This window comes from Plectropomus leopardus, chromosome 12 (genome assembly GCF_008729295.1).
Source record: "Plectropomus leopardus isolate mb chromosome 12, YSFRI_Pleo_2.0, whole genome shotgun sequence".
Classification (NCBI taxonomy): Eukaryota; Metazoa; Chordata; class Actinopteri; order Perciformes; family Serranidae; genus Plectropomus; species Plectropomus leopardus.
This window is the reverse complement of record NC_056474.1, coordinates 22,865,433-22,877,300: the sequence shown is the minus strand read 5'-3', so window position 1 is coordinate 22,877,300 and position 11,868 is coordinate 22,865,433. Positions and strand designations below refer to the sequence as shown.

At 44.2% G+C, this 11,868-nt stretch overlaps 1 protein-coding gene and 1 non-coding gene across 2 annotated transcripts in view; both read left to right on the top strand.

Annotated features, from left to right (window-relative positions):
- The first annotated feature begins 1,722 nt into the window (after window positions 1-1,722).
- On the top strand, window positions 1,723-1,796 carry trnar-ucu. The gene has a single exon. It is a non-coding gene; the product is annotated as a tRNA-Arg (tRNA).
- A 3,384-nt stretch (window positions 1,797-5,180) lies between these two features.
- The window catches only part of cadm3 (cell adhesion molecule 3), a 107,628-nt gene continuing 100,940 nt past the window's right edge, over window positions 5,181-11,868 (top strand). The window contains 2 exon segments of the mRNA XM_042497409.1: window positions 5,181-5,354; window positions 6,962-7,119. Of these exon segments, the coding sequence (XP_042353343.1) occupies window positions 7,029-7,119 (91 nt within the window). The 5' untranslated portion in view covers window positions 5,181-5,354; window positions 6,962-7,028.

Here is an 11,868-nt window from a genome sequence, read left to right as displayed (position 1 = left end):
AGGGAAAAAAACACCAGTAAATGTTGTGGGGAAGAGGCTGCACCCATACTGGTTTGTACCAGCACGGTTGAAAATGTCTGTTTAGATCAGATTCACTGAGAAACAAAACTACCACCTAGTTCTGTTAGCTTCAACGAAATAAGAATTGTTGCTGGTGGGTTGAAGGGAAAATGCTTGTCAACTTTTCATTTTGATGGTGTTGTGTCTGAGCCACATGTGATCAAACGTAAAGGACTTACAGAATGTCTGCAAAAAAAAGGGTTTCTGCAGGTCCTTTATCAGCCTTAGAAGTAGCTGAATTCAGAAATCTAAAAATAAGACTGTAATTGGAATTGAAATGTCTTAAAATCCCAAAAATGCAAAGACATGGGCAGTAGATTTAAGAATATTTTATGAATTGTTTTTTTCTGATGTTGGATTGTAAAGTCTTAAAATTGTTGGTCACGCCAAATTCTTCTCGCATTAACGTCACATTGATCAGGAAGATTATGGAACCAACGACACTCACTGATGATGCTCAGAGCACTTGATCCACAGTCTGCTAACTCGCTGTCACTATAGTGTCAAACGAGGAAGTGCAATTTCAACTAAATTGGCCATTAAATCCAGATTTCTCAATATGGCTGAAAACAACACAAGGCAATGCATACAAGGCTCCGATTTAAAAACAAAACAAAACTGCACAGTGGGAATTGGAAGGAAACACAATATCGGCAAGAAATCTCACCAACGAGCAAATTTCTCAGATCTGTGCTACCTTCCATGTCTTCATGGATTTTAAAAAAAGTCATCCATCATTCATCATCCGTCAGCCAAGAAAGGGCAAAATTGTCCTTAATCCGAAGGAACTGTTGTGAGTTGGGTTTTTTCAATATATATATATTATTGTCAAATTGGTCCTTAATTTTATTCCAAGTGGCATAAAAAAGTCTTAATTCTAACTTGCTTTTAACTGTAGGAACCCTGAATAACTGTCAGTGTTTATAAAAGACAATTGTTAGCTTTTGGATGTGATGAATTCTCCATAGAGCCATATCAGCTTCGATACTGGACAAACATCTCTACAGTTGCACTTAACAGTTGCCAGCTTTAAATAATTGGCACTACAAAAACAACACTTGCAAAATTGCTCTCCGTCGTGAGTTTTTTTTGTCTGGCATTTAGACGATTCCCTCCATCGAGTCTAATCCATGTTGTAGGCACATTTCCATCTGAGCTAGAGATCCATCGGACTGCAATTTTCTGTTGTGATGGACAGAAAAATTGCTCAGACTCTGCTGGGTTTAAGACTTGATTTGCTTTGAGTTTGTTCATGCCAAACCCTGTGGAAATATCCCCTCTATTTTTAAGAGTAAAACTGAGGTAATAAAAACATGGGCTGTTCACTGGAGCTATTTGCTTCAACGAGTGAGCACTTTGCCTCAGTTATTGATGCGTTTACAATGTAAGATGTTCCATCATTTAGTTTTGCTCCGATAATATCAACATTATGATGCTTTGACGAGATAACCTGTGTGGAAGCAATGGGGGATGGAGAGCAGGAGCCCTTGCCTTCTCTTCTCTATGAGGCATAGTGATTACGCGGCGGCAGCACCCCCTACCGGGCGGCACATTATCACCATCCACAGGGCTGCGGTCCTGATGCTGAGGGATGGTGAGGATGCTGCGCAGGGCTGGGAGGGGGAGTATAAACCCGCTTTTGATCGAAAAAAATGTGGCACAGTCTCTGTGGCGCAATGGAATAGCGCGCTGGACTTCTAATCCAGAGGCTCCGGGTTCGAGTCCCGGCAGAGATGTGGACTACAAAGGTTGTGGCTTTTTGGATGAGTGATGAATTAAAGTAGAAATGATGTTTTATTGCTTTTACAACAACTGTGTCCTTCAAGGCTGCTCTGTCTACAGATATGACGGATAGGTGGAGGGAAAAGATGGATGGATGAATGGAAAGACAGTCGGAGATGTGTGTTTGTTCTGCAGAGGCCCGGTGCATCTGGTATGAATTGCTTTAGAAATTTCACATGCACGAGCCTTCTCAGCGCGCAAAGGTCAGCGCTTTAATATGCAGATTTGAAACGGGCAAAAAGCCTGAAACCACAGCTCCGGTGTAGCAGCACAGCACAGTCGTCAGCCTATAACAGTCCAGGCAGCATGCACGGGCTCCAGTCTTACATGCGGCCATCACGTAGGCACCGCGGGACTTCCACAGCGCCGTGCAGCCTCGTCGTGTGAAAGTCAGTGGACACCCGCGCGCACGCTCGCTCGAGCACGCTTGCAGCACCTGGGGCTGTCCACTCATTTAAGCCGGAGCAAAAGCTTTTCTAATGCAGCGCCAACAACAAAACATTTAAAGCCTTTTCCGTCCTCATAACAAGTGTTTAATGATGCCAGATGCTGTGTTTCTAGTCTCCCATTTGGGTTGGAGACAGAGGGAGAGAAAAAGACTCTGGCTTACTTTGAACATAAATGACTCATAGCGCCAGAAAATGGTGTCATCTCAAGATTTTTTGTGTGCAGCTTTTGTATAGATTTAGAATGTGGTGGTGCAAGTATAGAATTACAATAGTCATTATTAGAATTTGTTATTATTTGTTTGAATTTGTTATTATTATTTTTTTACTGCAATTTAATTGCAGAATTTCATTACTCATTCATGATTACTTGCGTTTTTTGTTTTAAATTCCATTATTTTGCATTTCAAAACAGTTTTGCAGTCCATTTTGACAAGGTAAAGCAATTCTTGCCAGACTGTCTTGAATAGGAATCAAATGACAGCAAAAAAAAAAAAACAAAACTGCTCTGGGCTACCATAAAGTGGGCCTGTCTGTCGAGGAGAGACTCGTGGGTACCAAGAGAACCCATTTTCATACAGACATCTTGAGGTTGGAGGTCAAGATGGCCTATCATCAAAATTTAGCCAAACTTTGGAGCGTTATTTTGCCCTCTTCCTGAGAGGCTTGTGTGAGGTACCACTCGATTCATTGGGTTTTCTAGTGTCATAAGAAACTAGTATGATTGCTCTAGCTGTAAACCTCAGCCCTGTACAGCCTCTTAAAGACAGGAATATTGGCTGTTGATTAACAGGTTTAAAAAATAAAAAATAAGGCTTTTGTATGGACCTTAATCACACTGCGATTAATGCGTTAACGCTGTCAACCCCTATTCATTGTGTTTTAATTTAGTCAAATCAGAGAGGGGACCTAACTAGAATCCTTTCAGTGACCCCTGAAGGTGGAGTTTAGTTTTGGCATTAGAAAAATCTACAAATCATAGAAGCCCAAAGCCACACTAGCCTACTTATTTTTTTTTCAGTATAGAGAGCAGCTGCTTGCTTGAAGATCTCTCCAACGCCCCGACTCTCACCCCTCACGGCTCCCCATGGCTTTTATTATTTTGTGTTTTTCTTCAAACCCACCTCCCCGGTTTCAGTTTGTCACCACTGATTGGGTTGTCGTGCGGCTGCCGCCATCCATGTTTAACCCCATCATGCCTCCCCACACACAGACCTAATCCGCCAGTAAAACTAATCCTTAATCCTCTCTGGCAAGTTGAACAACCCCTCCCTCCCTCTCCTTCCTCCCTCCCATCCCATCCCTCCTCCTTCCCCTGGATCCTGATTCCCACATGGGCCTGATGCATGAAATATCATGCATATATAGATTACCATATGATGAAGTTTGTACAGAAGGCTGACATTTTTTATAAACATGGCAGTGTTATACATACACTATAAAATCTGACAAGTTGATTTTCCATTTTTAAAAAAATCGAGGAAACTGCCTTCAAAATGTACGTAAATATAACTACTAGTCTACTAGTCTATTAATGTTTACATTATATGTAATTGTTAATTTTACTTAAAATGTAGTTATATTTACTTAATTTTGTGAAGTTGCAACTTAAAAATGACAAGTTTAATTAAAATCAATCTTTCTAAGTTTTAGCAACTTCAGTAAACCAATTTTATTTTGCTATATATACCTGTATTCTGCTGGTTGCACACTATAGTCTACATAGTCTACACAACTACATATTTGATTCTGCTTAAATACGTAAAAAACAAACAAACAAACAAACAAACAAACAAACAAAAACGACAGAACTTGCAGATCCCCTAACTTCATCACTGGCAAAATCGTCTTTGTCATGATCAATTTAAGTCAGACTGACTTGGTGTGCTGAAGTTGAAAACACTTGGGAAAGAGCAAGTTAATTTCAGATGTCATTTTTAAAATTGCAACAACTTCACAAAATTAAGTAACTACAGCTACATTTTGAGTAAACTTAATTAAATATGAAGTACACCTAGTTATATTTACTTTCTCTTTTCAAGGCAATCAGTTTCCAAGATTATTTTAAGTAAGATCAACTTCTCAGATGTTACAGTGTATTTATTCTGATGTGGTAAGAGATAAAAAGTCACAATAAAATCTGTTTAAAACACAGGCAAACAGCAGTAGGGATTTTAGGGAAATGCAATGACACAGAAGAGGTCCCAAAACTCCACCAAGGCCAGTGACTCAGTAATATCATTACCATATTGCAAAAAAAAAAAAATTATCAGGTCTACGGGAAATAGCAGTGGGCCTATCTGCAAGATATGAGTAATAGCTCCATAACATCAATGATAAGAAACATTATAGGCTACTGAGAACCGTGGCAATCATCTCTAGATGATCCCTGAGGTTTTATTTCGGGAGATATGTAGGCCCAAAATAAAAGTGAAGAGGGATACTAGACCTACTCAGTATCAAACCTTTAGATAGCAAGGGGAATCCTACAGTAATGTGCCACCACAGGAGATAATAAACACCACAAAGCACGATAAGGTCAGTATAGACTCACTGTGGAGTATTATTATAGGAACATTATGGTTATTTCTCGCTATGGTGAGATCACACTTCTCTTATCTGCTCCATCTCCTTCATGTTGCTCTCAGCCAGTAGGCCCCTGCTCTGGCCCTGTTATCCCGATGGTACGGGCCAAATCGTATTAAAATCCCCTCCCTTCCCTCCTTCCCCTCCGTCCCTCCCTCCCCTCCCCTCCCTTGTCCCCTCCCCTCCCTCTCGTCTTTCAGACAGACTGTTTTTGCTGCAGTGAACGGCAGCCGTGGAGGGAGAGCGAGAGAGCGACAGAGATACAAACACAGAGAGTGAGAGAGAGATAGAGAGAGAGCGCGGAGGAGAAAAAGCAAGAAAAACAAAGAGTCGCGAGAAGGAGATCAAAAAAAGTCGATAAAAACAGATTGAAAGAAGGCTCCGGACAAGCGGCTGCTGCGCATCAAAGGAGGGACCGTACTGGGGACCTTATTGGAGACCAGCGCCAACAAATCCCGACTCCGGAGGCGGAATATAACGGTGTGTGTGTGTCTGTGTGTGTGTGTGTGTTTGTGTGTGTGTATGTGTGTGTGTGAGAGAGAGAGATTATTACATTGTTTCGCAGTTTGCACTGTTGTCCAGAGGTTAGGCTGTAGTGTGTATAGGGCGGACAGGAGACACCTGTCAGTGCTGACGCTTTTCCGTCTCCAGGAATGTGTCTGTGTGCGCACTCTGGGCTGGTGGCGGTGTGTGTGTATGTATGTGTGTAATCCGTTATTCCTGCCCAGGGAGAGAGCTGTATAATCCCCCCGTGTTTTACCATTTTCTCTGAATATGCGTTTAGTTGCCTGTGCTGTACCAGACTCCTCTCTCCTCTCCTCTTCTCTTCATCGCGCTGCAAAAAAGCATCACAACTGCGCGCTGTGTGCAGCAGCCACCTCTCCTCAGTCTTTTTCTTTTTTCTTTTCTTACAACCCTCTCTGACTCTCATCCCGTCAGATATTTCTGCAAGTGCGCGAGAAGGTGTTAGAAAACAGGCTCCGTATACTGACAAACATTGGTGCTCCCGCGCTCCGTCGCAGCGCTGCAGGCCACCACGAGCTCTTATAATAATAATAATAATTATCACCAGTACTATTATTACTCTGCACTCAAGAGCAGAGCGCGAGAACTTGTGTTAAATCACGCCCAGAGTGTCCGGGTTATTTCCCATGGATGCACTTGTTCCAGTTTTGTTTTCATTTCTCGCCATCACTCAACAGGAAGGGCTGGAGCAACAATAAACACAGCCCCACTACCACCACCAGCAACACCACCACCCCACCTCATCCAATCCCTACATCCCATCCCGCGCCCCCCACCACCCCACCCCCTCTCTCCTCCATCCCAACCCCTCATATCCCCGCCCTAACCGCCCGCCCGTCCCGCAGGCAGCACTCCTGCCACGGTTCCCCTCTCAGCGCTGGCAAAGAGGGAGCGTTTCGCAGATGGACCGAGAGCTTACCTCGGCGCAGGCCACTGCTATTTTAAGGACTGTGCGTGAGAGAAAACGAGGGAGTGTGTTTGACAAAGAGAGGGAGAGAGAGGGAGAGTATCTGAGCTGCTATTATGCACGTCTTATCCCTTTCCAGTCTTGTGCAAAGCGCAGTGTATTCTCAGCGGGCGACAGGTGCATCTCTCCACTGCTGTTGTGTTTTTTTCTCTTTGCTCTCTGTTTTTTTTTTCACGACCAACTGGGGGATTGTTGCTTTGCGTTATTTCCAATTAGCCTGAATTAGTTGGAGCTCGGTTATGGGCTGTCCAAAAAAAAAAAAAAAAACACTCGCTTTCCTTCACTCCACATGCGCACAGCTTGTTTAAAGTGGATGAATAAATTCCACAGCCCTTTCTCCCCTCATTACCACCTATACACCATCATCGCATCCTTTCCGCTGTTTGCCCCCCCCCTCCCCCGTCTCTCTCAATCGCCTCTCAGTACGGTATGACACAAGCAGATCGATGAATACCCATGGAGCAACGCGTGAGCAAGGAGTGGGCCAAGCGTTTATTCAGCAGCAGCCAACCAATGGCAGGGGACGCAATTAGTGGCCAGTCGGCTTGCCCTGCTTGTTTTCTTGATCTCTCTCCACTGCTCTCTCTCCCTGCAGGTGACACTCCAGAGCTCCTCTGCCCTCCTGAGGATTCAGTGAGACAGGCGGATCTGTGTGCCCGACCATGGCCTTCCCATCAGCCCCCTCAGCATTATGGAGTGTCATCTTATTGACAGTACTATTCGCAGCTGCGGTTCACAGCAACATTGACTACAGTAAGCACCTCTCTCCTTCTTTATCTGTCCTATTCTCTGCATCTCGCTGTCTGTCCCCTGGGCCCCTGACCTCCCCGACCCGCTCTTTCAGTCTCTGGCGGTGCCCCTTATCTGTTGACTTGAGGCTTTTTCGTTGTTTCCTGTACTATGACAAGGGAATCAGAGACCCGTTAATAAGCACATGGGACACTCCCACCACCCAGGTCCCCAGTGGAATTTTGTTTTTGAGGAATGTGTGTGACTTGCACGTGGGAGCAGGACTCCACACACACATGCAGGGCCTTGCTGGGGTGACTCCCATGCCCCATGGCTTTATCCTCCTTTTCCCTAGATGAGATCTTTACATATTTTCAACCAGCTTTGTATCAGAACAATGTGGGTCGTATGTGTAGTTGAACTGTGGCGGACTGTCTACATCTACATCTAACCAGTGCTAAGATATCCCTCCTCCCCCCACGGCAAAATTTTCATTTATGTGATTTGGAGGAGTTTTGCTGACTCTTGGGGCGGTTGCTCAAACTACAGGCTGTACTTCCGCATTTTCCTATTGCCTGCTGCTGCCTCAAAAAGCTGATCAAGAGACACACCCGCCCCTCTCTCTATCTCTCAAACTCGGACCAAAATCATATTAAACTGTAAAACTAGGCAGTGCTGATCAAATATAAACAAAGACTATGTTGCTGCACTGCCTATTTCTCACCTATTTTCTCACAAATGTGTTTTAATGCATCAAAAGCACCCTTTTTCTCTGCTTTCTCTGGTCATGTAGCACCAATTTCAAAAGTATCTGCGTCTCTCTACTGCAGCGATGGCCTAGTTTTATGTGAGGGCTTTCTTTATATCGGTGAAATACTTCTTTAATCACTCACATATAAGTACAAAAGCAGATACACACTCCACGCTCAAGCATTCTTCTTCTCATGTTCACCTGCTCAGCATCTCTGTCTCTCATGTGTGAAAACTATATCTGTGTCAGGGGTTCATGCAGCTTTGAGATAAGCTCTAATCATGTCCTAATTTGTCACACAGTGGTGTGCACACGCAATATACACATGTAGAGTGCAGACACATGACACTCATCATGGCTGACGCTGAGCCTGTGATGAGCTGGGCGTGGCTGAAAGCCGACGGTAAGAGAGGATTTGATGAGAGAAGCACTTTGTAATGATATCATTCCTGCTGCAAGCACATAGTGAACAGGAATACACTGTCCAATGTGCTTTTCCAATTACATAACACTCAAGTGACTGTTCTGCCGGTAATACAAGCTTCAGAGGGCAAAGCGTGCCGATGGAAAACAGGCGCATCATGATTGTCCCTCAATCCATAGGAAATTGATTGACTCAGTAGAATCCTGTTGGTATTTTCTCATTACAGTAAGGATTTAATTGCGCAGTGTTTGGCATGGAATCGTAAGATGATATAGCAGGCAAGAAGGCTGCTGATAGACGTTCGCTGATTTGCATCTGCATATATATACTGTATTCTCAGAGGCCCCTTGCACTTACTTGTGCACACCCACACAGTTTTTACAAATCTGAATACCTCTGTGAGCGCACGGTGCATGCACACGCATGAACAGGCATGCCAAGTGAACATGTTTGCACACAGACATAAAATCTCACGCACCACATTTACTGTACTTCCACTTCGTTAGCCCACATCAGCTGTTTTTTAGTTTCCGCTGAATTATGCATGCTCGTGTTTCTGCAAGTTTGTGTGTGAAATGCGATGAAGGTGGAGGGTTGTCAGTGTGAGCCCACAGTGGTCAGTGCAGCAAAAAGTAAGAAACAATCCGGCCATGCCAAGATGCCAGGATGAGGTCACTACTAAACAAATGCAAATGGGGGGCCTGTCGAGGCCCCTGAAAGCTGTTGGAGATGAGAAATGCACAAACAATCTCCAGATTGAGGCGATGATGATGAAATATCAATCTCGCGTCGGAGTGCTGACCCCGACCATGTAGCTCGTCATTGAAACCCAGGCAGTGGTTCGTTATTTGGGTCCGAAAACGATTTTGGCTCGCATTCAGACTCGCGTCACATTTGATTAAGGTGTGCCCGGCAGGAGGCCTGACCATGCATGACCAATTCCTGCTTTGGTTTCACCTAAGAGCTGTTTTACATTATCATGTCAGTCAAGGAAGGTAATTAAGCCTGGGACGTCTGACAGTGTTTAGGAGATGAGAAAACACGTCAAAGGGTGCAATTGAGAGAAGGGAAGCAGGGATGGAGTGCTGACTTTACAGAGTTTCAGTGTGCATGTTGTAAACCATTTTAGTTGTGCTCAAGGTCTTCTCGTCATTAATTTTTGCTATCAAAGCCTAATCAAATACTAATATCCGCAACACTGAAACAAAACTAATAACATTCTCTGCAGTGAAATCAATCAAAATAACTTTTGTCAAAAAAAAAAGAATTATAATTCCTGTGCTACTCAGGAAGGCATTAATCAGGATAAGAATGCATTTCATGGTGGAACTGGTGCAAGAAATGTTGACAATTTATAGACTGTCAGTGGCAAATGAGGACTCTGGTCTTGTGGGAGCTCACACACAACACAGAGGAGCAGTGCCAGAGATTCAGCAGGCAGGAAACTATATATAAAAGATATATAAATATATATATATATATATATATATATATATATATATGAATCTTGTGTTCACTGTTCTATAGTTTCCAGACATTTTAGCGATGTGACAAACAGTGGTGCTGTAGCTTCAGAGGAAAGTGTGTGTAAGCTGAGGAGCACTGGTCCATCGCCACATCTGCTCCGATCTGTCTGATTGGTGTTGTTGTGCCACAACAGCAGAGCTGTTAAGTAGAAGATGGAGTAGGGTGGGGTGGGCAGTTGGATAATGCCGTCATAATGGAGAGCTCCACGCTAAGAGGCTCTGAAACAGAAGGGACTACTTTGCATAAATAATTCAATGTTATGTATCAGAGAAGAAAAACCATTAGCTCAGCAGATCAATGCAAGAGCAGATGAGCCATCAGAGAGCAGGACTGCCCATCACTGCAATCCTCACAGTCCACAGTGAATTCGATACATGGAGACTGTTTGTCATGCCTGCTTAAATTTGTGTCCAACTCTACCACTTTCCCTGACCCATCTTCATTTGATGTATGTCAAAGTCAGGGAATGGACAGCATCAACTCTGTTTTTTCCTGGATTCATGTGTGACCAGGCTTCCTTAGAGCCAGTGAACAAATCGAGGAGACACTAATTGCGCGCCATTTGACATATCCATTTCCACAGCTGGATGTGCAGCCATGCGCCACGGATGGAAAGTGCCTCTCAGAAGGGCACAGATTAGGCATGCAATTGGCCGGCTGTGGCCTGGTTCTGTACTGCTGACCCAGTTACCTCAGGGCTGCTGTGGAGTGTGGAGGGTCCGTCAGCCTGAGCGCTCGGCAGACAGTGTGTACAGCGGCTCGCTGTGGCCTCCCATCAGCCACCTGGCCCTAAACTCCATGGCAGCCTGATCTCGAGCCCCAGGAGAATGTTTGCATTCGTGACAAGAAAACAAGCTTAATAGTTTATTTACCTCGCAGAGTTCTGCTGGTCAGAACAAGTGAATGAAGCTCGATGCTTCCAGCTGAGACCAATAATGAATGAGGATTAAAGGACGGGAGCAGTGTGGACCAATCGTTAGTGTGGTAAGATTTACAGGCGGGAGGGCTCCGCATGTGTGTGCCTCTGCCAGCGGTTCACTTTATCCTGCCACAAAATGGGCTCCTTCCCCCCCGGACCAGCTCTTTCTCGCTGGCTCGATGCCCACTTCCTGTGTGTGCTGCTGTTGTTTACTGTTGACTTCCTGTGTGCCAAGATGGGAGAACATTTGGCTAATACACAGTACGGCTAGCACACAATAGCAGTAGGCGGTTTGGATGGGAGGCCTCTGCCTGTTAACAAGGCTGACTGATAAGCAGTGACTCATTAACAAGCCGAGGTACACAGAGCCTGGGGGAATTACCGCCTAGCCACTGTGACATTAATAAGAGGCCTAAGCTATTTTTCCATTTGGCTCCGCTGGCACCCGGCTAAACCAGTGGTTTTCAATCTCGACTCTGGCTATTTACTGGCTCCAGTGCCTTTCCATTTGTTTCAGCCACTGGTTACCTGGTCTGATTGGAGTGAGGCAGATCAACATTGTCAGTGTGGGCTGCAGTTAATGACATCTGCTGCTTCAATGGAAAACCAGACACCCCTCATTAGTTTTCTGCAGATTCATTCAGAAACATCTGGGGAGGAGCCAATTAATTCTTCTCATGCCAATTAATTAGCAATATGTTTGTTTTTTAAAGGAAAAAAAAATGACATTCCATCGCATTTCCCATCCTATTCAATCAACAAGACTGATGATCATTTTGACACTATGTAGATCCAATTAGGCACCCAAAATACCTCAGTACAACATGCAGAAGCTGTCTCCTATCAGAATTTTAAATCCAAAGCCATATTACTTCCTTTGTCTAGTGTGTTTATTCTTCTCTGATCCTTTAAGTGTTTTGTCGTCCAGATCAGTTTTGTGATTATAAATTGGATCCTGATTGGCTGGCATTAGTTTGCAACAGATTCACATCTGGCAGAAAACCAATTATTTCTCCTGTTCATCATGCCGATTAATTAAGGCGCTGTGGCTGATTGATTAAACTCCCAACAAAGATCCAACCATGAGCACCAGAGCCCTGGGGATGATTCACATCACACATTGTGCACATTGCTGTGTCTCATGTTATCTTC